Source organism: Ranitomeya variabilis, chromosome 1 (genome assembly GCF_051348905.1).
Source record: "Ranitomeya variabilis isolate aRanVar5 chromosome 1, aRanVar5.hap1, whole genome shotgun sequence".
NCBI lineage: Eukaryota > Metazoa > Chordata > Amphibia > Anura > Dendrobatidae > Ranitomeya > Ranitomeya variabilis.
The window spans coordinates 139728085-139752783 of record NC_135232.1 but is presented as its reverse complement, the minus strand read 5'-3'; the positions used below and the strand labels follow the sequence as shown (position 1 = coordinate 139752783).

Sequence of the window (24699 nt, the reverse complement as noted above, 5' to 3'; positions counted from 1 at the left end):
TTAAAAATAATTGCAAATTGTTTTTGTCCCTGAAGTCTCGCTCTGCCGGAGACCCTGCACAGCAGGTCAGGATTGTAATTTCCTTGCTCCGGGGCGACCCTCAAGACTGGGCTTTTGCACTGGCACCAGGGGATCCTGCGTTGCTCAATGTGGATGCGTTTTTTCTGGCCTTGGGGTTGCTTTATGAGGAACCTCATTTAGAGCTTCAGGCGGAAAAGGCCTTGATGTCCTTGTCTCAGGGGCAAGATGAAGCTGAAATATACTGCCAAAAATTCCGCAAATGGTCTGTGCTTACTCAGTGGAATGAGTGCGCCCTGGCGGCGATTTTCAGAGAAGGTCTCTCTGATGCCATTAAGGATGTTATGGTGGGGTTCCCTGTGCCTGCGAGTCTGAATGAGTCCATGACGATGGCTATTCAGATCGATAGGCGTCTGCGGGAGCGCAAACCTGTGCACCATTTGGCGGTGTCTACTGAGAAAACGCCAGAAAATATGCAATGTGATAGAATTCTGTCCAGAAGCGAGCGGCAGAATTTTAGACGAAAAAATGGGTTGTGCTTCTATTGTGGTGATTCAACTCATGTTATATCAGCATGCTTTAAGCGTACTAAGAAGCCTGACAAGTCTGTTTCAATTAGCACTTTACAGTCTAAGTTTATTCTATCTGTGACCCTGATTTGTTCTTTGTCATCTATTACCGCGGACGCCTATGTCGACTCTGGCGCTGCTTTGAGTCTTATGGATTGGTCCTTTGCCAAAAGCTGTGGGTATGATTTGGAGCCATTGGAGGCTCCGATACCTCTGAAAGGGATTGACTCCACCCCATTGGCTAGTAATAAACCACAATACTGGACACAAGTGACTATGCGTGTTAATCCGGATCACCAGGAGGTTATTCGCTTTCTGGTGCTGTATAATCTACATGATGTTTTGGTGCTGGGATTGCCATGGCTGCAATCTCATAACCCAGTCCTCGACTGGAGAGCTATGTCTGTGTTAAGCTGGGGATGTAAAGGAACTCATGGGGACGTACCTTTGGTTTCCATTTCATCATCTATTCCCTCTGAGATTCCTGAATTCTTGTCTGACTTTCGTGACGTTTTTGAAGAACCCAAGGTTGGTTCACTACCTCCGCACCGGGAGTGCGATTGTGCCATAGACTTGATCCCGGGTAGTAAATACCCTAAGGGTCGTTTATTTAATCTGTCTGTGCCTGAACACGCGGCTATGCGAGAATATATAAAGGAGTCCTTGGAAAAGGGACATATTCGTCCTTCGTCATCTCCCTTAGGAGCCGGTTTTTTCTTTGTGTCTAAGAAAGACGGCTCTTTGAGGCCGTGTATTGATTATCGACTTTTGAATAAAATCACGGTTAAATATCAATATCCGTTACCACTGCTTACTGATTTGTTTGCTCGTATAAAGGGGGCCAAGTGGTTCTCTAAGATTGATCTCCGTGGGGCGTATAATTTGGTGCGAATCAAGCAGGGGGATGAGTGGAAAACCGCATTTAATACGCCCGAGGGCCATTTTGAGTATTTGGTGATGCCTTTTGGTCTTTCAAATGCCCCTTCAGTCTTCCAGTCCTTTATGCATGACATTTTCCGCGATTATTTGGACAAATTTATGATTGTGTATCTGGATGATATTCTGATTTTTTCGGATGACTGGGACTCTCATGTCCAGCAGGTCAGGAGGGTTTTTCAGGTTTTGCGGTCTAATTCCTTGTGTGTGAAGGGTTCTAAGTGTGTTTTTGGGGTTCAAAAGATTTCCTTCTTGGGATACATTTTTTCCCCCTCTTCCATCGAGATGGATCCTGTCAAGGTTCAGGCTATTGGTGATTGGACGCAACCCTCTTCTCTTAAGAGTCTTCAGAAATTTTTGGGCTTTGCTAACTTTTATCGTCGATTTATTGCTGGTTTTTCTGATGTTGTAAAACCATTGACTGATTTGACTAAGAAGGGTGCTGATGTTGCTGATTGGTCCCCTGATGCTGTGGAGGCCTTTCGGGAGCTCAAGCGCCGCTTTTCTTCCGCCCCAGTGTTGCGTCAGCCTGATGTTGCTCTTCCTTTTCAGGTTGAGGTCGACGCTTCTGAAATCGGAGCTGGGGCGGTGTTGTCGCAGAGAAGTTCCGACTGCTCCGTGATGAGACCTTGTGCTTTTTTTTCCCGTAAATTTTCGCCCGCCGAGCGGAATTATGATATTGGGAATCGGGAGCTTTTGGCCATGAAGTGGGCTTTTGAGGAGTGGCGTCACTGGCTTGAGGGGGCCAGACATCAGGTGGTGGTATTGACTGACCACAAAAATTTAATTTACCTTGAGTCTGCCAGGCGCCTGAATCCTAGACAGGCGCGCTGGTCGTTGTTTTTCTCTCGGTTTAATTTTGTGGTGTCTTACCTACCGGGTTCTAAGAATGTTAAGGCGGATGCCCTTTCTAGGAGTTTTGAGCCTGACTCCCCTGGTAATTCTGAGCCCACAGGTATCCTTAAAGATGGAGTGATATTGTCTGCCGTTTCTCCAGACCTGCGGCGGGCCTTGCAGGAGTTTCAGGCGGATAGACCTGATCGTTGCCCACCTGGTAGACTGTTTGTTCCTGATGATTGGACCAGTAGAGTCATCTCTGAGGTTCATTCTTCTGCGTTGGCAGGTCATCCTGGAATCTTTGGTACCAGGGATTTGGTGGCAAGGTCCTTCTGGTGGCCTTCCCTGTCACGAGATGTGCGAGGCTTTGTGCAGTCTTGTGACGTTTGTGCTCGGGCCAAGCCTTGTTGTTCTCGGGCTAGTGGATTGTTGTTACCCTTGCCTATCCCGAAGAGGCCTTGGACGCACATCTCGATGGATTTTATTTCGGATCTGCCTGTTTCTCAGAAGATGTCTGTCATCTGGGTGGTGTGTGACCGTTTCTCTAAGATGGTCCATCTGGTTCCCTTGCCTAAGTTGCCTTCTTCTTCCGAGTTGGTTCCTCTGTTTTTTCAAAATGTTGTTCGTTTGCATGGTATTCCGGAGAATATCGTTTCTGACAGAGGGACCCAATTCGTGTCTAGATTTTGGCGGGCATTCTGTGCTAGGATGGGCATAGATTTGTCTTTTTCGTCTGCTTTCCATCCTCAGACTAATGGCCAGACCGAGCGGACTAATCAGACCTTGGAGACATATTTGAGGTGTTTTGTGTCTGCGGATCAGGATGATTGGGTTGCTTTTTTGCCTTTGGCGGAGTTCGCCCTCAATAATCGGGCCAGCTCTGCCACCTTGGTGTCCCCGTTTTTCTGTAATTCGGGGTTTCATCCTCGATTTTCCTCCGGTCAAGTGGAATCTTCGGATTGTCCTGGAGTGGATGCTGTGGTGGAGAGGTTGCATCAGATTTGGGGGCAGGTGGTGGACAATTTGAAGTTGTCCCAGGAGAAGACTCAGCTTTTTGCCAACCGCCGTCGTCGTGTTGGTCCTCGGCTTTGTGTTGGGGACTTGGTGTGGTTGTCTTCTCGTTTTGTCCCTATGAGGGTTTCTTCTCCTAAGTTTAAGCCTCGGTTCATCGGCCCGTACAAGATATTGGAGATTCTTAACCCTGTGTCCTTCCGTTTGGACCTCCCTGCATCCTTTTCGATTCATAATGTTTTTCATCGGTCATTGTTGCGCAGGTATGAGGTACCGGCTGTGCCTTCCGTTGAGCCTCCTGCTCCGGTGTTGGTTGAGGGTGAGTTGGAGTACGTTGTGGAAAAGATCTTGGACTCTCGTGTTTCCAGACGGAAACTCCAGTATCTGGTCAAATGGAAGGGATACGGTCAGGAGGATAATTCTTGGGTCACTTCCTCTGATGTTCATGCCTCCGATCTTGTCCGTGCCTTTCATAGGGCTCATCCTGATCGCCCTGGTGGTTCTGGTGAGGGTTCGGTGCCCCCTCCTTGAGGGGGGGGTACTGTTGTGAAATTGGATTCTGGGCTCCCCCGGTGGCCACTTGTGGAATTGTACTTGTGTGCATCATCCCCTCTGTTCACCTGCTCCTATCAGGATGTGGGAGTCGCTATATAACCTTGCTCCTCTGTCAGTTTCATGCCGGTCAACAATGTAATCAGAAGCCTTTCTGTGCATGTTCCTGCTACTAGACAACTCCCAGCTAAGTTGGACTTTTGTCCTTGTGTGTTTTTGCATTTTGTTCCTGTTCACAGCTGCTGTTTCGTTACTGTGTCTGGAAAGCTCTTGTGAGCGGAAATTGCCACTCTGGTGTTATGAGTTAATGCTAGAGTCTTAAAGTAATTTCTGGATGGTGTTTTGATAGGGTTTTCTGCTGACCATGAAAGTGCCCTTTCTGTCTTCTTTCTATCTAGTAAGCGGACCTCGATTTTTGCTAAACCTATTTTCATACTACGTTTGTCATTTCATCTAAAATCACCGCCAATATATGTGGGGGCCTCTGTCTGCCTTTTGGGAAAATTTCTCTAGAGGTGAGCCAGGACTGTCTTTTCCTCTGCTAGGATTAGGTAGTTCTCCGGCTGGCGCTGGGCATCTAGGGATAAAAAAACGTAGGCATGCTACCCGGCCACTTCTAGTTGTGCGGCAGGTTTAGTTCATGGTCAGTATAGTTTCCATCTTCCAAGAGCTAGTTCTCATATATGCTGGGCTATGTTCTCTCGCCATTGAGAATCATGACAGTTTCCTCTATATAGAAAACTAAAATCATGATAGATAACATGACAGTAAAATATCCCGCCTGGAACCTTAAGGGGCAAAGATATAATGAAATTTGGGAATACCATAATTTATCAAAGACTGAGCCACATCCCATGATCAGCCCTGTTATAAGTCTCTAAAAGGGAGGTATGTGGGCGTAACTTGTTCTAATAAAAGCAAATGTCAAACTATAATCTTTGCCAGTTTTGGGAGATACAGTTCATTGTAGTTCTGTCCATTTCTAAACATGAAGAGCTTCCCTTCATAAGAAACAGAGCCAACCCTGCAACATCAGGGTTAGTACATTTCTTCTGTTTATCCTTTTAATTTGATATAATTGTTTATACTGTATTGTTTTGTCCATTATGTAACATCTTTGTATATTTTTATTTTTTATAAAAACTGCCTACTTTTTGGATTAATTATATAAAATTTAATAGCTTTGATCCTCTTGCTCTATTAACTGCACCCTTGAAGCAATATCCTACCTATAACAGATGTCCAATTGGCCTGTATAAACAATTGGTTGTGGCAGCTAGTTCCTTTTTTATTGTGGAGTTTGGGAGTGACCGTACTAGGGTATATACATATATATATATATATATATATATATATATATATTCCATGCTTTGGAATCGGATGTATATATACTACACTCTCACTGTGAGTTCTCCAATAACTTACCTATTACAGAAAACATGCACGGCCTCGTCCATCACTCGTCAGTCAATTGTGTAATTGTCCTGATGATTGGAGGAAGTGGAGTGCTGTTCCTTGACAAATTGGTAAAATATTGGTGGCTGTGGGATCTGCATGATCTCTCTGATGTTTCCATGGACAAATTGGTGGCAGCGGGGGGATCTGCGTGATCTCTCAGCTGTTATCCTTGACAAATTCATCCATCCTGGCTGAATTTTTTACAGCATTGTATATTGGGGCATTATGGTATTAATGAGATCCCTTTCAGCCAAGTTTCTATGTCTTCCATAATTATAGATTGTGTATACCTAATATGCTTTGTGTAGTTAGGTAATGATCCTCATTTTTTTTCTATTAGGACTGTGAGAAGAAAGGATTTATGAATAAACTGTATGCCATCCAGGAGGTCTGTGTCAGTGTCCAAAGTGTCCTTGATGAAGTAGCTTCCATTGGTGAAAGAATAAAGAAGTAAGTGTCCACAGTATTAACTGACTCATAAGGGCCTTATCATAAGCAAGCTAGTACACAGAGTGGACCTACTAAATTATCAGGCCTCATTCAGACATTCAATAATCACACTTGTACATTATAAATGTGTTTCACAGTTAGAACATTATGTGGTCAATAAAAGTGATGTCACTTGCAGGGGCAGCTCTGGTCTCTGCTCACTCATTCTTTTCTTTCCATGTGCAATGACAGTGCACTCTGTTGCCAGTCGGCAAGAGAGCGAATTGTCACTGTGCACTGAGGAGAACAGTACACAGTGAGAAGATCCTACTTGGCTTCTGTCTTAATTGACAACCGACACATGATCGAAAGATAAGTTTATGACCTTAAATAGATATTTAGGAATAAAATAAAATATAGTTTAGGACCACCTCTTTAATAAATTTTGGTGTACTAGTAAGTTCCACAATTGGATATGGTAAAAAAAATTGTCCTGTGCGGAGATAATATTATAAATGTGCCCCTGCTGTGTACTGTGTAATGGCTGTGTCTGAACATGCAGAGCTGCTCCAGTTCATGGTTGGCACATACCACAGGTACAAGTCTGTGGAGAAAGTATAAGTCAATTATGATACATGCGTATACAGATGAAGCAGCAAGGACTCACAGCTGCTACATTCTCAGGCAACACATTTCCCTGCCTTTTTCATCACAGGAGCCTGTGTTATTTCTGCGTCTTCAATCTTCTGAGCTCATCATAAATTAAATCAGTGACGGAGGAGATCTAGTGTGCACACCTCATAGGACGGAACGTAGCAGGGTCACATGGATAAGATTATCACATCACAAGAACTTTTTTTAACACATCCAATTGTGGAACTCATTATTATTCCAAGAACTATTTATTAAAATGTATTTTGTTCCTGAGAAATATTTGTTCTTGAGAAATGTATTTTGTTCCTTGTCCCTTTAATGATCCAAGTTCTACTAAAGTGAAAAAGACCCTAAACATTTACAGCAGAACATTGATAGGCACTAAAAATAATTAGCAAAAATAACTGTCAATCTGTCATCAGCAGCTTGCTGACTGTTTCCAGTTAGCAGCACAAAGCTCTGAATACAAAGAAAGGTTTTAGATTTTACTTTCAGAGACTATACAATTAATGTCGTTTGAAAGGTTAATTTTCACATATTGACTAGTATCTTATTTTAATTCAGTTGTCTCTGATCAGATTTGGTTAATAATTCATGTTTTATGCGAACAGTGTATATAAAATTCCCATTCTCTATCGGTTATTGTATATGGCTCCACTACAGCCAATATATTAATAGGACTGTGGATGAAATGGTTGATTTATACACATATACATTTGCTGCTGTATGAAGACATGATAGAATGTTATTATTCATGATGAAGAGCTCGACGGTCGATATTCCCAGTTAAGTGTATTATTTCTAGTAAGTGACTTATTGGATATTGAGCAGTGATTAATAGGTGCCATTGTCTGCAATGCTGTTGAGATACAATTTATTTGGCACCATTTATCTCTGCATTTCCTCTCGTGCACATCCAGGAGGAGGGAATGAAGAGTAATAAGCCTACATGTCTCGTTTAGACGTGCGCACTTTATTTGTTATGTCTTTTATTAGATATATGAGAGGATTAGCTTTGTGACTCATGCCATATTTTTCCATGTAGCACATTCAACTGGACGGTCCCATTCTTAACCTGGCTGGCAATTATCGCCCTTTGTGTGCTTACGGCAGTGCTATATTTTATCCCGCTCAGATACATCGTTCTTCTGTGGGGTAGGTAACAGATTGTTTGAGCTATTGATGCCGCTCAGTGATAAGTGCTTTATAAGATAATGACTGATAGAATCAGCAGCTGGAACATCTATGACTCAAGGGAAGAGGGCAGAAAAACCCCACCGGCCTCTAATTAAAGGGAACCTGTCACCTGAATTTGGCGGGACCAGTTTTGGGTCATATGGGCGGGGTTTTCGGGTGTTTGATTCACCCTTTCCTTACCCGCTGGCTGCATGCTGGCCGCAATCTTGCCTTGCGCAGGCGTGTACTCCGGAGGACAGAGAATGAACTTCAATCCAATATTGCGGCCAGCATGCAGCCAGCGGGTAAGGAAAGGGTGAATCAAACACCCGAAAACCCCGCCCATATGACCCAAAACTGGTCCCGCCAAATTCAGGTGACAGGTTCCCTTTAAAATGGAAATTTTGTCTATTATACCAAACCATTTTATTAAAAGGGTGTCTCCTTTCACAAACATTTTGGCCCTTGCTGCAGTCTGTTAAAACATAATAGAGACTTACCTGCAAGCAACCTCCGAACCTCACAAGATCTCCTTCTCTACTCCCCTCTTATCTCCTCTGCCCACAATCGCATACAAGATTTCTCCCACGAATCCCCCTACTCTGGAACTCTCTACCCCAACATATCAGACTCTCACCTACCATGGAAACCTTCAAAAGGAACCTGAAGACCTCCTCTTCGACAAGCCTACAACCTGCAGTAACCCTCGTTCCACCAAACCGCTGCACGACCAGCTCTACTATCACCTACTGTATCCTCACCCATCCCTTGTAGATTGTGAGCCCTCACGGGCAGGGTCCTCTCTCCTCCTGTACCAGTCAGTGACTCGTTTTGTTCAAGATTATTGTACTTATTTTTTATTATGTATACACCTTTTCACATGTAAAGCGCCATGGAATAAATTTCCCTATAATAATAATAAATAATTATAGTAATAAACTCTATTGTACTCACCTTTCTTGGGTCCAACGCTTCTCCAGGTATTTTTGGCATTGGCTGTTGTGGCGCTGACATCATGTTGACAATGCGGCAGCAAGTCAGTAAGGTCCGCGGTTCCGAACGGGTATTACAGCTACATGACTGAGCTCACAGTTTGGTTGTCGTGTTATCGACATGTCATCACCACTGTAGCCAATGCCAGAGAGCGGTAGCAGTGGCATAGACTCGATGTTGGACCCATGGAAGTGAGCACAGTACAAATTGTTACAATCATCTGATTACTGGCTTACTTTGGTAGCGATGCTAAAAGTTTAAAACCTTGTGTCACATGTCAGTAGCTGCAGCCTTGTGCCTCTTTCCACTCTACTACTCAGTACAGTAGTCCATGACTCCAACTCATAATTTAAGGGTTTCTTTTAAGTCCCTCTTCTTTTTTTTATCTTGTGATATTTATTGCCATTTTTGAGCCAAATTCTTCAAAATGATGCAAGAGGTTCATGAATTTTGCGCAAATTCAGAAATGGTCTGTGTTTTTGGCTTAACTCTTTTTACAACTCTTTAGTTGTAAAAATGTGCAAAAATGACTAGCATACATAATACAATTCAGGAGAGAACTGGAGAACATTTTGCGACATTTTGAAAAGTTAAATATTACCACCACATAGTGACCTATAATACCACATACATACATCCATAGTAGTAGAGTAGTATAATGCACTCCATAGTATAATGCAGCCCCATAGGAGTATAATGCACCCCCATAGGAGTATAATGCACCCCCAAAGTTGGATAATGCACCCCCATAGTAGGATAATGCACCTCAGAGTATAATGCAGCCCCATAGTATAATGCAGCTCCATAGGAGTGTAATGCACCTCATAGTATAATGCTGCCGGATAGTATAATGCACCTTATAGTATAATGCAGCCCTATAGTATAATGCACCCCCATAGGAGTATAATGCACCTCATAGTATAATGCAGCCCCATAGTATAATGCATCTCATAGTATAATGCAGCCCCATAGTATAATGCACCTCATAGTATAATGCAGCCCTATAGTATAATTTATCTCCATAGGAGTATAATGCACCCCCATAGTGGTATAATCCACTCCATAGCAGTATAATTCACCCCCATAGTGGTATAATGCAGTCCAAAGTAGTACAATGAAGCCCCATAGTAGTATACTGCACCCCAATAGGGGTATAATGCATTCCATAGTAGTATAATGCACCTCATAGTATACTGCACCCCAATAGGGGTATAATGCACCCTTATAGGAGTATAATACATTCCCATAGTAGGATAATGCAGCTCCATACTGCGGCTTTACAAGAAAAAAAGTCCAGCGGTTTCCTCCGCTCGATACATCTGAGGTGCGTACCATCGTATGACAGAGATGTCAAATGCCGGCGACGTGCCTACTGGTGTCAGCTGCCGGCCTGTTATTGTTATTTTCTCGGACAGTACAGGGATCGATAGTTTGATTGATCCATATACACATCAGTGTTAAAGGCATATTCGTATTACCAGTCCTTCAGATTTCAGAACATGTCCCATTTTCGGTTTCTTCGATTCTTATACGGATAAAACACCAAAGAAGTATCTTGTACTTCAATTTTCCCTCCATGTTTCATCCATTTTTATCTCATCCACTATTAAAAGGGTTGTCCAGTACTTTATATTGATGACCTACAGTATACTTAGGATAGTAGGTCATCAATATCAGATCGTTGGAGGCATTCCACTGTTCAATTGTTCTCAGTGCCGCTGCTGGATGAGAGTGATCATTTATGGAACAGAACAGTGCAGCTACATCAACTCTACATTGGCCGCAGGAGGGTACTGCAGATCCATGCCTATTCATTCAGACGTGGATGCGCAGTACCCGATCATGGCCACTATGCAGATAATGGAGCTGTGCTGAGGAGCTCCACAACTGATCACTTTCCTGGCCACTGCTGACACTAAGAACAAATGATCGTCCATCAGTATAACGTACTGGATGACCTCTTTAAGAATGAATGGATAAATAGAAGTTCAAACAGTTTACCTCCTTTAGTTTTTAAAAATGGGTGAGAAAATCACAGATGCAACATGATGGCAATTCAGATGGCACATGAGAAAAAAAGGTTCCGTTTCACATGGATGTTTGTATTGACGCTGATGTGTGAATGTAACCTAACTGACCTTGTATCCCTGATAGCAAGTCATACGTGGTAAGGTAAGAGGTTCACAAAATTAATATAAATGATTAACCACATTTGGCTCCTGCAGTTTGTCAGATGTTGCTAATAAGAATTGCTAATTGCCTTGTTCCTCATGGAGCACTTTATACTTAATGTTAGTGTGTTGCGGTAGTAAGTACATTATAAAGTAGGACACGTCATGCCGGCGCTAGAGACTGTAGCTGACTGCCAATACACAGACAGTAGAGCCAACATATCCAATTCTGGTAGATGACGGCAGGACAAATATAGTTTGGATTTATTATCTAGATATCAGAAGTATAATTATGCCTCACTTTGTGGCGTATTCCAATAAGTACAGAGAGATGAATTAATTACCTTAAAATTTTCTAATTTTTTATAATTATATATATTGCTCTACTGCTCTAAGAAGGGTAAAAAGATCCAAGCAATTTCACTAAAAAGTACCAAAAAGTGACCTCCGTGAGATCCAGAATATCCTGGTGTGGTCATTTCTCACTAAAGGAAATCCATTAGTAAATTACATCTTTCAACATTCGTGTTTTTATTACTGGCCACAAGAGCAGATGCAGTGAGGTGATGTTTCCTGTTTTGTACATTGTCTCTTGTCAGCTTTGCAGTACAGACTGGAACATAGTCCGGAGATGGCTGAAGATTTAATCACTCTTAGGCCGGCGTCACACTCAGCGTAAGACAATACGGTCCGTTTTTTACGGCCGTAATACGGAGAAATGTTCCCAAAATAGTGATCCGTATGTCCTCCGTAGGCAGGGTGTGTCAGCGTATTTTGCGCATGGCATCCTCCGTATGTAATCCGTATGGCATCCGTACGGCGATATTTTCTCGCAGGCTTGCAAAACCGACATCTAATGGATTTATGTGCTCAAATGTTCGGAAAAACATATATACAGTATATATATATATATATATATATATATATATATATATATATATATATATATATGTCATTGAGACACATATATATATATTCTGTATTTAGATTTAATCAAGCGCGTTATTTGTGACAAGCCGGTAATTCAATTGCCGGCTTCTCATTTCTCCTTCCCCAACCCGACAGGATATGAGACATGGTTTACATACAGTAAACCATCTCATATCCCCTTTTTTTTGCATATTCCACACTACTAATGTTAGTAGTGTGTATGTGCAAAATTTGGGCACTGTAGCTGCAAAAATAAAGGGTTAAATGGCGGAAAAAATTGGCGTGGGCTCCCGCGCAATTTTCTCCGCCAGAGTGGTAAAGCCAGTGACTGAGGGCAGATATTAATAGCCAGGAGAGGGTCAAGGTGGCATTAACCCTTCATTACCCCATATCCCACCGCTACACGGGAGTGGGAAGAGAGTGGCCAAGTGCCAGAATAGGCGCATCTTCCAGATGTGCCTTTTCTGGGGTGGCTGGGGGCAGATGTTTTTAGCCAGGGGGGGCCAATAACCATGGACCCTCTCTAGGCTATTAATATCTGCCGTCAGTCACTGGCTTTACCACTCTGGCGGAGAAAATTGCGCGGGAGCCCACGCCAATTTTTTCCGCGATTTAACCCTTTATTTTAGCAGCTACAGCGCCCAAATTTTGCACATACACACTACTAACATTAGTAGTGTGGAATATGCAAAAAAATGGGGATATGAGATGGTTTACTGTATGTAAACCATGTCTCATATCATGTCGGGTTTAGGCAGGAGAAATGAAAAGCCGGCAATTGAATTACCGGCTTTTCAATAACACCGCTGCGTATTTCTCGCAAGTCACACTGCTGGTCCGTGTGGAATCCGTATTTTTCTTGCCCCCATAGACTTTCATTGGCGTATTATTTGCGCAATACGCTGACAAACGCAGCATGCTGCGATTTTGTACGGCCGTAGAGTACCGTATAATACGGATCAGTAAAATACGGCTGATAGGAGCTGGGACATAGGGAATCATTGTGCCGTGTGTTATGCGTATTTTACGGATGTATTTTCTGCGCTCATACGTCCATAAAACTCGCCAGTGTGACGCCGGCCTTAGGCTGCGGTCACACTAGTAGTATTTGGTCAGTATTTTACATCAGTATTTGTAAGCCAAAACCAGGAGTGGGTGATAAATGCAGAAGTTGTGCATGTATTTCTATTATACTTTTCCTCTGATTGTTCCACTCCAGGTTTTGGCTTACAAATACTGATGTAAAATACTGACCAAATACTGATAGTGTGACGGCAGCCTAAGTGATGAGCGAATATACTCGTTAGTCGAGATTTCCCAAGCATACTCGGATGTCCACCGAGTATTTTTTAGAGCTCGGAGATTTAGTTTTCATCGCCTCAGCTGAATGATTTACATCTGTTAGCCAGCAGCATAAGTACATGTGGGGGTTGCCTGGTTGCTAGGGAATCCCCACATGTAATCAAGCAGGCTAGTAGCTGTAAATCATCCAGCTGTGGCGAAGAAAACTAAATCTACGAGCACTAAAAAATACTCGGAGGTCACCCGAGCGTGCTCGAGAAATCTTGAGTAACGAGTATATTCGCTCATCACTAATCACTATGGTACTGGTGGGTGGCTAGATAAGGCAGTTTAGTTAGATTGTGTTCAAGCAATTCATTTTCCATATGAATTTCTGGGTGAAAAATCCACAGCGTATTACACTTCCCCCAAAGTGAATGAGATTTTACCATATCATCAGAGAGCAGTATAAAAATCCCCCTTAATCCACATGAAACTAGATGTGTGGGGAAGATATAAATTCAGAGGCAAAATCCACATGACAATTTATGCCCTGGCTTTTTACAGCAGATTTAGGCCACATTCACTTGTTCAGTATCTGGTCAGTATTTTACATCAGTATTTGTAAGCCATAACCAGGCATAAAAAAATTAGAGGAAACATATATTAGAAACACTTCACCACTTCTGCATTTATCACCCACTCTTGGTTTTGACTTACAAATACTGATGTAAAATACTGACTAAAAATTGAACATTTGTATGTGGCCTTAGGGTATTTTTTATGCATTTTTTTTTGCATATGCATTTTTTTTCAGTGATTAGCGGTGCCGTCACTGAAGCTGCGCTCCCTCACAGCCTGAACTGGGATGACCTCTGGAGTGTGGGAAAATGCTAGTTCATGTCGGTCATGCTGTGATCCAGCGCAGCATCAGTGACGTCAGCGCTAGTCACTGATGCTGCCGCCAGCAGCTTCTCGTTCATTCATCAGTGGTTTACAGCCAGGAAGGTCGCATTTTCTCGCATTCATTGACTTGCATTGGCGAGATTCGTCCGAGCATGCTGCAATTTTTTTTCAGTCCGATTTCAGCTGAGAAGAAAATCACAGATGAGATGTCACCCATTGAATAACATTGGTCCGAGTGCAATCCGATTTTTTATCGGATTGCACTCGTCCGTTTTTCTCGCAAGTGAGTATGAGCCCTAAGGCCGGTGTCTCACTTGCAACTACAATGCAAGAAACTCGCGCGAGTCTCTTGTCTCAATACCCACCACTGCCACCGGCGGTTCAGACCGGAGCTTTCAGCTACATAGAAATGCATGCAGCCGCATACTCCAAACCTGAGTGCTGGCGGCAGTGGCGGGTATTGAGGTGATAGACTTGCGCAAATTTCTTGCATTGCACTTGCAAGTGTGACCCCGGCCTAACAGAGAAAAACTGCACTGAAAACACAGAATTAACGCGCTGCATTTTTTTTAAATGCACAAAAAGCAAGAAAATAAACACTGTCAATGAGATATTAGAAGTTAACATTTTTTCTGCATGAAAAAAAGTGCGTAAAAAATGCATAAAAAATCCTGCATGTGAACAAGTCATTACAAGTGGACAGGGTAAACTGCTGCGAATCTGCAGCAAAATCTGTTTTACAACTTGATTTAATTGATTTTTTTATAACTCATAATGCAGATTATATTGCTGAATTGTTATATACAAGTGCTTCCCACTAAATTAGAATATCATCAAAAAGTTAATTTATTTCAGTTCTTCAACACAAAAAGTGAAACTCATATATTATATTGAGTAATTACAGAATGATCTATTTGAAGTGTTTATTTCTGTTAATCTTGATGATTATAGCTTACAGCCAATGAAAACCCAAAAGTACGGTAATTATCTCAGTAAATTAGAATACTATGACACCAGCTTGAACACTGATTTTAAAATCCGAAAAGTTGGCCTACTGAAATGTATGTTCAGTAAATGCACTCAATACTTCCTCGGGGCTCCTTTTGCATCAACTACTGCATCAATGCGGCGTGGCATGGAGGCGATCAGCCTGTGGCACTGCTGAGGTGTTATGGAAGCCCAGGTTGCTTTGATAGCAGACTCTTATCTTCCTCTTGACAATACCCCTTAAGGTCAGGCGAGTTTGCTGGCCAGTCAAGCACAGTGATACTGTTGTTTTTAAACCAGGTATTGGTACTTTTGGCAGTGTGGATAGGTGCCAAGTCCTGCTGGGTAATGAAATTTCCAACTCCAAAAAGCTTGTCGGCAGAGGGAAGCATGAAGTGCTCAAAAATTCCTGGTAGACGGCTGCGCTGACTTTGGTCTTGATAAAACATAGTGGACCTACACCAGCAGATGACATGGCTCCCCAAACCATCACTGATTGTGGAAACTTCACACTAGACCTCAAGCAGCTTGGATTGTGGCCTCTCCACTCTTCCTCCCGACTCTGGACCTTGATTTCCAAATGAAAAACAAAATTTACTTTCATCTGAAAACAACACCTTGGACCACTGAGCAACAGTCCAGTTCTTTTTCTCCTTGGCCCAGGTAAGACGCTTCTGGCACTGTCTATTGGTCATGAGTGGCTTGACACAAGGAATGCAGCACTTGCAGCCCATGGATACGTCTGGGTGTGGTGGCTCTTGAAGCAATGACTCCAGCCGCAGTCCACTCCTTGTGAATCTCCCCCAAATTTTTGAATGACCTTTTCTTAATCCCTTAATCCCATATGACGTACTATCCCGTCAAGGTGACCTGGGACTTAATTCCCAGTGACGGGATAGTACGTCATATGCGATCGGCCGCGCTCACGGGGGGAGCGCGGCCGATCGCGGCCGGGTGTCAGCTGACTATCGCAGCTGACATCCGGCACTATGTGCCAGGAGCGGTAATGGACCGCTCCCGGCACATTAACCCCCGGCACACTGTGATGAAACATGAACGCAGTGTTCTGGCGGTACAAGGAGGGGTAGATTTACCTGCGTGCTTCCCTGAGACGATTGAAGCGATGGCCGGGGGACCACCACGGTGCAGGAAGACTACTGTACACAGGATGAGGTGCAAACAACAAAGGGTAGATTTATTGGGAGGCAAGGAATGAAGTGGGTGAGGAAGATGCAAACAGGGTTATGCAATGGCAAGAGACACTTTACAAGAGTTATAAACTTTATCTTGTCCGTAAAATAGCACGGTGCTCCAAATATTACAGAGTCAGAATATGTCTCACAAGCAACTTTAAACAATACACAAATAACGATGCTACTCTACGTATAACCTCCCTGGCCCTTACTAAGCAGGCCACACGGCTCCCGTGTACTGACTACTGAAGCCTACACTAGGCCCTAACAGGTGCACCAAACAGGAACAGACTCACGGTGATGTTGGGGACTCAGGTCCAGTCCCAGGGGGCCCCCAGAAATCTAAAATGGTGGTGCACATGGCTTTCTGTCAGCTCTGTGAAGCGTGGTCTTCTCCTTGCTTCTGGATCCTAGGGATGCTCCTGGAAACTGTAAGTCCCTTTCTCAGTATCTTCGTGGCTTCACGAGCTAGCACAGAACAGCCACCTTTGCTGTACCCGGAAAAGTCTTGCAAATTTCACACGTACACTCCGTCCCAGGCTGTGGGACTTTCCTTGTAGCAAACAGCACAACGTTCTCTCTAGCAGCTTCAGCTCACACACAGTTCAGGCTCAACTCCACCCCTAATTCTAGGGCAGTTCATCTTCACAGCATATAGCAGGGGGAAGCAGGACATTCCATCACACCAGACAAGGGGGTGCTGTCTCTTAAAGTGGCAGTGTGTTACTGTCCATAACAGCACCACCCTCTTACATGCCTCCCTTCTTAATGATGGTTGTCCTCGACCATCACAGAATCTAGGTTGAAGCGTAATGAAGGAACGTGCAATGCGGAACAGCACCTATAGAGGAGGCAACAAAGATTTACAAACAGACAGAGCACACTGTTCTACATATCGGACTGGTGGAACCCCTGCATTAGACCTCTGGGATCTCCGAAGCTCTTGGCTGTCAGGCAAGGCTTGACTATCTTCCAGAGGAACACTTGTTGCAGGAGACATTGTGAGCTCTTGTCTGGTCTTGTCCTCGCATGGCGGTACTGGTACATCCATGGGATTACCGTCTCTGTGCGGCTGAGGACCCCCTACTGTGTCAGGGATGGTCAACCACTCATCATCGATTTCACCATCAGGCATGACAGATTCAGGAAGTGGAGTGGCGCCTTCAGGCGACAATGGCGTAGAACAGACCCCAGACCGGCAAGGCCGCAACATATTTCTGTGAAGTACTCTAGGGGCGGATGCCCCATTCTCAATCTGTACCTTGTAGACAGGGCCGTTAGCATACACTCGCTCGATAACCTTGTATGGCTGTACTTCCCATCTCTCACTTAGTTTTCCCTTAGGGCGTTTCTCTCTGACTAATACTCGGTCTCCAGGTTGGAGCGGTAACTCTTAAGTCGGTTTGCGGCCCATATGTTCTTTTTCTTCCAGTTGCTGACCCGCCAACCACCGTATCGTTTGCAATCGTTGCCGATTCTTTTTCACTCATGAGGTGATAGTTCGCTCCATCAGCTCCTCTGGCTGTTCCAAATTCAGCTCAATGATCTCTCGTCCAGCTCTTCCAAACAACAGTAGATAGGGGGTATAACCCGTGGTGGAGTGGACCCGATTGTTGTAGGTCCAGACCAATTCTGGCAGATAGTCTGGCCAACATGCCTTCTTATCCTCCTCCAACGTTCTCAGCATTTAAAGTAAGGTTCTGTTGAAGCGTTCACAAGCTCCGTTGTCTTAAGGGTGGTAAGGGGTGGTCCGGGACCACTCGATGCCATACATGCGATACAATTCTTCCATCACCTTGCTTTGGAAACATGCGCCTTGGTCGGAGTGGATGCGCTTTGGGCACCCATACACCCGGATTAAGTCTTGACAGATGGCTCACGCCGCCGATTCCGCAGTCTGATCTCTAGTCGGAGTGACTACTGCGAACTTAGAGAAATGATCGGTCATCACCAAACAGTATTGCAGCCCCCGGGCCGAGTGTCCCACGGGGAGATAGTCAATCATCAAGACTTCTAGCGGTTCCTTAGTTTGTATGGTCTGGATGGGTGCCCTCTGTTCAGTACTCTTAATGAAGTCACATACTCGACACTGCCGGCAAACCTCTTCCACCACAAGCTCCAACCGGGGGCAATACACATACCGCTGTAACCATTGGTAGGTCTTTGTGGGGCCGAAGTGCGCTCCGAATTCGTGGGCTTCTTTAGCTACTTCTTGAGCCATTCTTCCTGGGATGACCACTTGCCACCTTACTTCCATATCTTTTGGCTGTTGCCTCTTACGATATAGCACTGACTCTCGCACTTCCAGTCTATCCCACTGGTGCAACACACTCCTCATTTCAGAGTCCAGATCATCTCTCTCTTGTTTGCCAGGCTTCCGCTTTTGCGTTACCCACCATTTCATCTGTCTCAGCCCTTCGTCTTCATCCTGAATGTGACCCCATTCCTCATTGGTTCTCCCCAGGGATCGGGGTAATGCGCAGGACTCCCTTCTTGACTGGGCTGCAACCATTGGGGCTTAAACTTATTAAAGTCTGGGGTTTCCTCCTCTTCGAGTTGCTCATTAAGATCCAGTGGAGTCTCCACAGGCACTCTTGACAGCCCATCAGCATTTGCGTTTTCGGTAGCAGAGCGATAACGGATGGTAAAGTCGAACTTGACTAGGCGAGCCATCCACCGTTGTTCTAAGGCCCCCAATTTAGCATTCTCAAGGTGGGCCAGGGGATTATTGTCTGTTCGAACTTGAATCTTGGTACCTGTCAGGAAGCCTGCAAACTTTTCTGTCATGGCCCACACCAGGGCCAGGAGCTCTAACCGGAAGGAGCTGTAATTGTGAGGGTTTCTTTCGCTGTCTCACAGGGACCTGCTGGCATACCCGATGACTCTCTCATGTCCATCCTGTATCTGAGAAAGTACTGCAACGAGTCCATGAAGGCTACCATCTGTGTACAACAGGAACGGTTGATCGAAGTCTGCGTATGCCAAAATCGGGGCTGAAGTAAGGGCATTCTTTATAGCCTGGAAGGCCTTGTCTTGTCCCTGTGCCCAGGGGATGCGCTGGGTCTTCGGCACTCCAGCTTTCCCCCTCAGCAACTCATTGAGAGGACCTGCCACCTTCGCGAAGTCTTTAACAAACCGGCGGTAGTACCCAGCGAGTCCCAGGAAGGCCTGGAGTTCTCTCACTGTTCGAGGGACTGGCCACTTCTGGATAGCAGCCACTTTTTCTGGCGAGGGTAGAACTCCATCTTGTGACACTATGCGGCCTAGGTACTCGATCTCTCTCTTGAAGAGGTGGCACTTTTTTGGCTTCACCTTCAGGTTATGGGCCCGCAGTCTTCCGAGTACCTGTCCAAGCCGGGCAAGGTGTTCTTCGAATGAGGCTGAAAACACAATGATGTCATCCAGATAGATCAGGGTAGCCTCAAAATTTAAATCTCCCAAACACTTTTCCATCAGCCGTTGAAAGGTGCCTGGAGCATTGGAGAGCCCGGAAGACATCCGGTTAAACTCGAACAGCCCCATAGGGAGGATGAAGGCGGTTTTCTCTCTGTCTTTCTCTGCCACGGCTACTTGCCAGTATCCGCTTCCTAGGTCCAGGGTGGAGAAGTACTTGGCTTTCTCCAATGCTGTCAAGGATTCCTCGATGCGGGGCAATGGATACGAGTCTCGAACAGTGCAGGCATTGAGTTTCCTGTAATCTACACAGAAACGGATGGTCCCTGTTATGGTCTGGTGATGTAGGAGCGACATGTGACTAGCTCTGAGCAGGTGGTAACTATACAGACCACAGTTCCTGATCTTAACACAGACACTAGCAGTAGCCGTGGGATGTTCCTGTCACTCCCTGGACACCTCGTCACAGCCGGAGAACTAGCTACCCCTAAAGGTAGAAACAGGAAAGCTATCTTGCCTCAGAGAAAATCCCCAAAGGATAGGACAGCCCCCCACAAATAATGACTGTGAGAGGAGAAGGAAATGACATACGTAGTATGAAACAAGATTTAGCAAAGGAGGCCACTTCTAGCTAGATAGACAGTAAGGAAAGAAACACTGTGCGGTCAGTAATAAAAACTAGAAAAAGTCCACCGCAGAGAAATGCAAAAATCTCCACACCTGACTTAAGGTGTGGAGGGCAAACTCTGCTGCCCAGAGCTTCCAGCTTAGCTAAATAGGTTCATACTAATAAGCTGGACAAATGAGCAAAACATAGAAAGTGCTGAACAACAAAGTCCACAACAAGTGAACTGCAAAAGGACAAGCAAGGACTTAGCTTTGCTGAACTGGTCAGAGTGTCAGGGAAATCCAAAGAGCCGTGACTCCAGGCTGGAACAATTGACAACTGGCATTGAATGAGGGAACAGGCCAGACTAATATAGCCGAGCCAGAAAGACGATCAGTGAAAACAGCTGCTGATGCTAAATCCCAGAAGCAGCCATACCACTCAATACCACAGGAGGGAGCCCAAGAACAAAATTCACAAAAATGCCACTTACAACCACCGGAGGGAGCCCAAGAGCGGAATTCACAACAGTACCCCCCCTTGAGGAGGGGTCACCGAACCCTCACCAGAGCCCCCAGGCCGATCAGGACGAGCCAAATGAAAAGCACGAACCAAATCGGCAGCATGGACATCGGAGGCAACCACCCAAGAATTATCCTCTTGGCCATAACCCTTCCAGTTGACAAGATACTGAAGCCTCCGCCTCGAAAAACGAGAATCCAAAATTTTCTCAACCACATATTCCAACTCCCCCTCAACCAACACCGGGGCAGGAGGATCAACAGATGGAACAACGGGTACCACATATCTCCGCAACAAAGATCTATGGAAAACATTGTGGATGGCAAAAGAGGCTGGAAGGGCCAAACGAAAAGACACTGGATTGATAATCTCAGAAATCTTATAAGGACCAATAAACCGAGGCTTGAACTTAGGGTAAGAAACCTTCATAGGAACATGACGAGAGGATAACCAGACCAAATCCCCCACACGAAGCCGAGGACCAACACACCGACGGCGGTTAGCAAAACGCTGAGCCTTTTCCTGAGACAACGTCAAATTGTCCACCACATGAGTCCAAATCTGCTGCAACCTGTCCATCACGGAATCTACACCAGGACAATCAGAAGGCTCAACCTGCCCTGAAGAAAAACGAGGATGGAAACCAAAATTACAAAAGAAAGACGAAACCAAAGTAGCCGAACTGGCCCGATTATTAAGGGCAAACTCGGCCAACGGCAAGAAAGCCACCCAATCATCCTGATCAGCAGACACAAAGCATCTCAAATAGGTTTCCAAGGTTTGATTAGTTCACTCAGTTTGGCCATTTGTCTGAGGATGGAACGCCGAAGAAAAAGACAAATTAATGCCCATCTTAGCACAAAAGGCCGGCCAAAACCTGGAAACAAACTGGGAACCTCTGTCAGACACAATATTCTCCGGAATGCCATGCAAACGAACCACATGCTGAAAAAACAATGGAACCAAATCAGAGGAGGAAGGCAATTTAGGCAAAGGCACCAAATGGACCATTTTAGAGAACCGGTCACAAACCACCCAGATAACAGACATCCTCTGGGACACAGGAAGGTCCGAAATAAAATCCATGGAAATATGCGTCCAAGGCCTCTCCGGGACAGGCAAAGGCAAAAGCAACCCACTAGCGCGGGAACAGCAAGGCTTAGCCCAGGCACAAGTCCCACAGGACTGCACAAAAGAACGCACATCCCACGACAAGGAAGGCCACCAAAAGGACCTAGCAACCAAATCTCTGGTACCAAAAATCCCAGGATGACCGGCCAACACAGAACAATGGACCTCAGAAATTACCTTACTTGTCCATCTATCAGGAACAAACAGCTTCCCCACAGGACAGCGGTCAGGTTTATCAGCCTGAAATTCCTGAAGCGCCTGCCGCAAATCAGGGGAGATGGCAGACAGAATCACCCCTTCCCTAAGAATGCCAACCGGCTCAAGGACTCCAGGAGAATCAGGCAAAAAACTCCTAGAGAGGGCATCCGCCTTAACATTCTTAGATCCCGGAAGATATGAGACCACAAAGTCAAAACGGGAGAAAAACAGGGACCACCGAGCCTGTCTAGGGTTCAGCCGCTTGGCCGACTCGAGGTAAATCAGATTCTTATGATCGGTCAAGACCACAATGCGGTGCTTGGCTCCCTCAAGCCAATGTCGCCACTCCTCAAATGCCCACTTCATAGCCAACAACTCCCGATTGCCGACATCATAATTGCGTTTCGCAGGCGAAAACTTTCGGGAAAAGAAGGCACATGGCTTCATCAAGGAACCATCAGAATTCCTCTGTGACAAAACAGCCCCTGCCCCAATCTCAGAAGCGTCAACCTCAACCTGAAAAGGAAGAGAAACATCCGGCTGACGCAAGACAGGGGCAGAAGTAAATTGGCGCTTAAGCTCCTGAAGGCCTCAACAGCCTCAGAGGACCAATTTGTCACATCAGCACCTTTCTTTGTCAAATCGGTCAGGGGTTTAACCACACTAGAGAAGTTGGCAATGAAACGGCGATAAAAATTAGCAAAGCCCAAAAATTTCTGAAGGCTCTTCACAGATGTGGGTTGAATCCAGTCATGAATGGCTTGGACCTTAACAGGATGCATTTCTATAGATGAAAGAGAAAAAATAAACCCCCAAAAAAGAGACCTTCTGAACTCCAAATAGGCACTTAGACCCCTTCACAAATAGAGCATTATCACGAAGGATCTGGAATACCATCCTGACCTGCTTCACATGAGACTCCCAATCATTGGAAAAAATCAAAATATCATCCAAATACACAATCAAGAATTTATCAAGATAATTGCGGAAAATATCATGCATAAAGGACTGAAATACAGAAGGAGCATTAGAAAGCCCGAAAGGCATCACCAGGTATTCAAAATGGCCTTCGGGCGTATTAAATGCAGTTTTCCATTCGTCACCCTGTTTAATACGAACAAGATTATATGCCCCTCGAAGGTCAATCTTGGTAAACCAACTAGCCCCCTTAATCCTAGCAAACAAATCAGAGAGCAAAGGTAAAGGGTATTGGAATTTGACAGTGATTTTATTAAGAAGGCGATAATCAATACAGGGTCTCAAGGAGCCATCCTTCTTGGCAACAAAAAAGAATCCCGCTCCCAATGGTGACGAAGACGGCCGAATATGCCCCTTCTCTAAACACTCCTTGACATAGCTCCGCATAGCGGCATGCTCTGGCACAGACAGATTGAAAAGTCGGCCCTTAGGGAACTTACAGCCAGGAATCAAGTCAATAGCACAATCACAGTCCCTATGTGGAGGAAGGGAACTGGACTTGGGCTCATCGAATACATCCTGGAAATCTGACAAAAATTCAGGAACATCAGAAGAGGGGGAAGAGGAAATTGACATCAAAGGAACATCGCTATGTACCCCTTGACAACCCCAACTAGTCACAGACATCGATTTCCAATCCAGCACAGGATTGTGCACCTGTAACCATGGAAAACCCAGTACAACAACATCATGTAAATTATGCAACACCAGAAAACGGCAATCTTCCTGATGTGCTGGAGCCATGCACATAGTCAGCTGAGTCCAATACTGAGGTTTATTCTTGGCCAACGGTGTAGCATCAATACCCCTCAAAGGAATAGGGCTCTGCAAAGGCTGCAAAGAAAAACCACAGCTCCTGGCGAATTCTAAGTCCATTAAATTCAGAGCAGCGCCTGAATCCACAAATGCCATGACAGAAAAAGATGACAATGAGCAAATCAGGGTCACAGACAGGAGAAACTTAGGCTGTACAGTACTAATGGTAACAGATCTAGCGACCCTCTTAATACGCTTAGGGCAATCAGAAATAGCATGAGCAGAATCACCACAGTAAAAACACAGCCCATTCTGACGTCTGTATCCCCTCTGTTCCGCTGTAGTCAAAATCCTATCACATTGCATAGGCTCAGGTCTCTGCTCAGAGGACGCTGCCATATGGTGCACCACTTTGCGTTCGAGCAGGCGCCGATCAATCTGAATGGCCAGAGACATAGATTCGCTCAAACCAACAGGCGTGGGGAACCCCACCATAACATCCTTAAGGGCTTCAGAAAGACCCTTTCTGAAAATTGCTGCCAGAGCATCCTCATTCCATTTAGTCAGCACAGACCATTTTCTAAATTTCTGGCAGTATAATTCTGCCGCTTCCTGACCCTGACACAGGGCCAAAAGTGTTTTCTCAGCATGCTCTACAGAGTTAGGTTCGTCATACAATAATCCGAGCGATTGGAAAAATGCATCTACATTAAGCAATGCCGGATCCCCTGACTCAAGGGAGAATGCCCAGTCCTGAGGGTCACCACGCAGCAGAGAAATAACTATTTTAACTTGCTGAATGGGGTCACCAAAGGAACGGGGTTTCAGAGCAAAAAACAATTTGCAGTTATTTTTAAAGTTCAAAAACTTAGATCTATCCCCGTAAAACAAATCCGGAGTAGGAACTCTAGGCTCTAAGGCCGATGTCTGAACAACATAATCTTGGATACTCTGTACTCTTGCAGCAAGCTGATCCACACGAGAAAACAACCCCTGAACATCCATGCCCGCAT

At 44.9% G+C, this 24699-nt stretch overlaps 1 protein-coding gene across 5 annotated transcripts in view; it reads left to right on the top strand.

The window, feature by feature from the left end:
* Positions 1–24699, top strand: part of MCTP1 (multiple C2 and transmembrane domain containing 1) — a 1325457-nt gene that overhangs the window by 1283849 nt on the left and 16909 nt on the right. For all 5 annotated transcript variants that reach the window (XM_077289252.1, XM_077289242.1, XM_077289260.1 and 2 more), the window contains 2 exons: positions 5722–5831; positions 7510–7619. In XM_077289252.1, coding sequence (XP_077145367.1) covers positions 5722–5831; positions 7510–7619 — 220 coding nt within the window. The remainder of the gene's footprint in view (positions 1–5721; positions 5832–7509; positions 7620–24699) is intronic.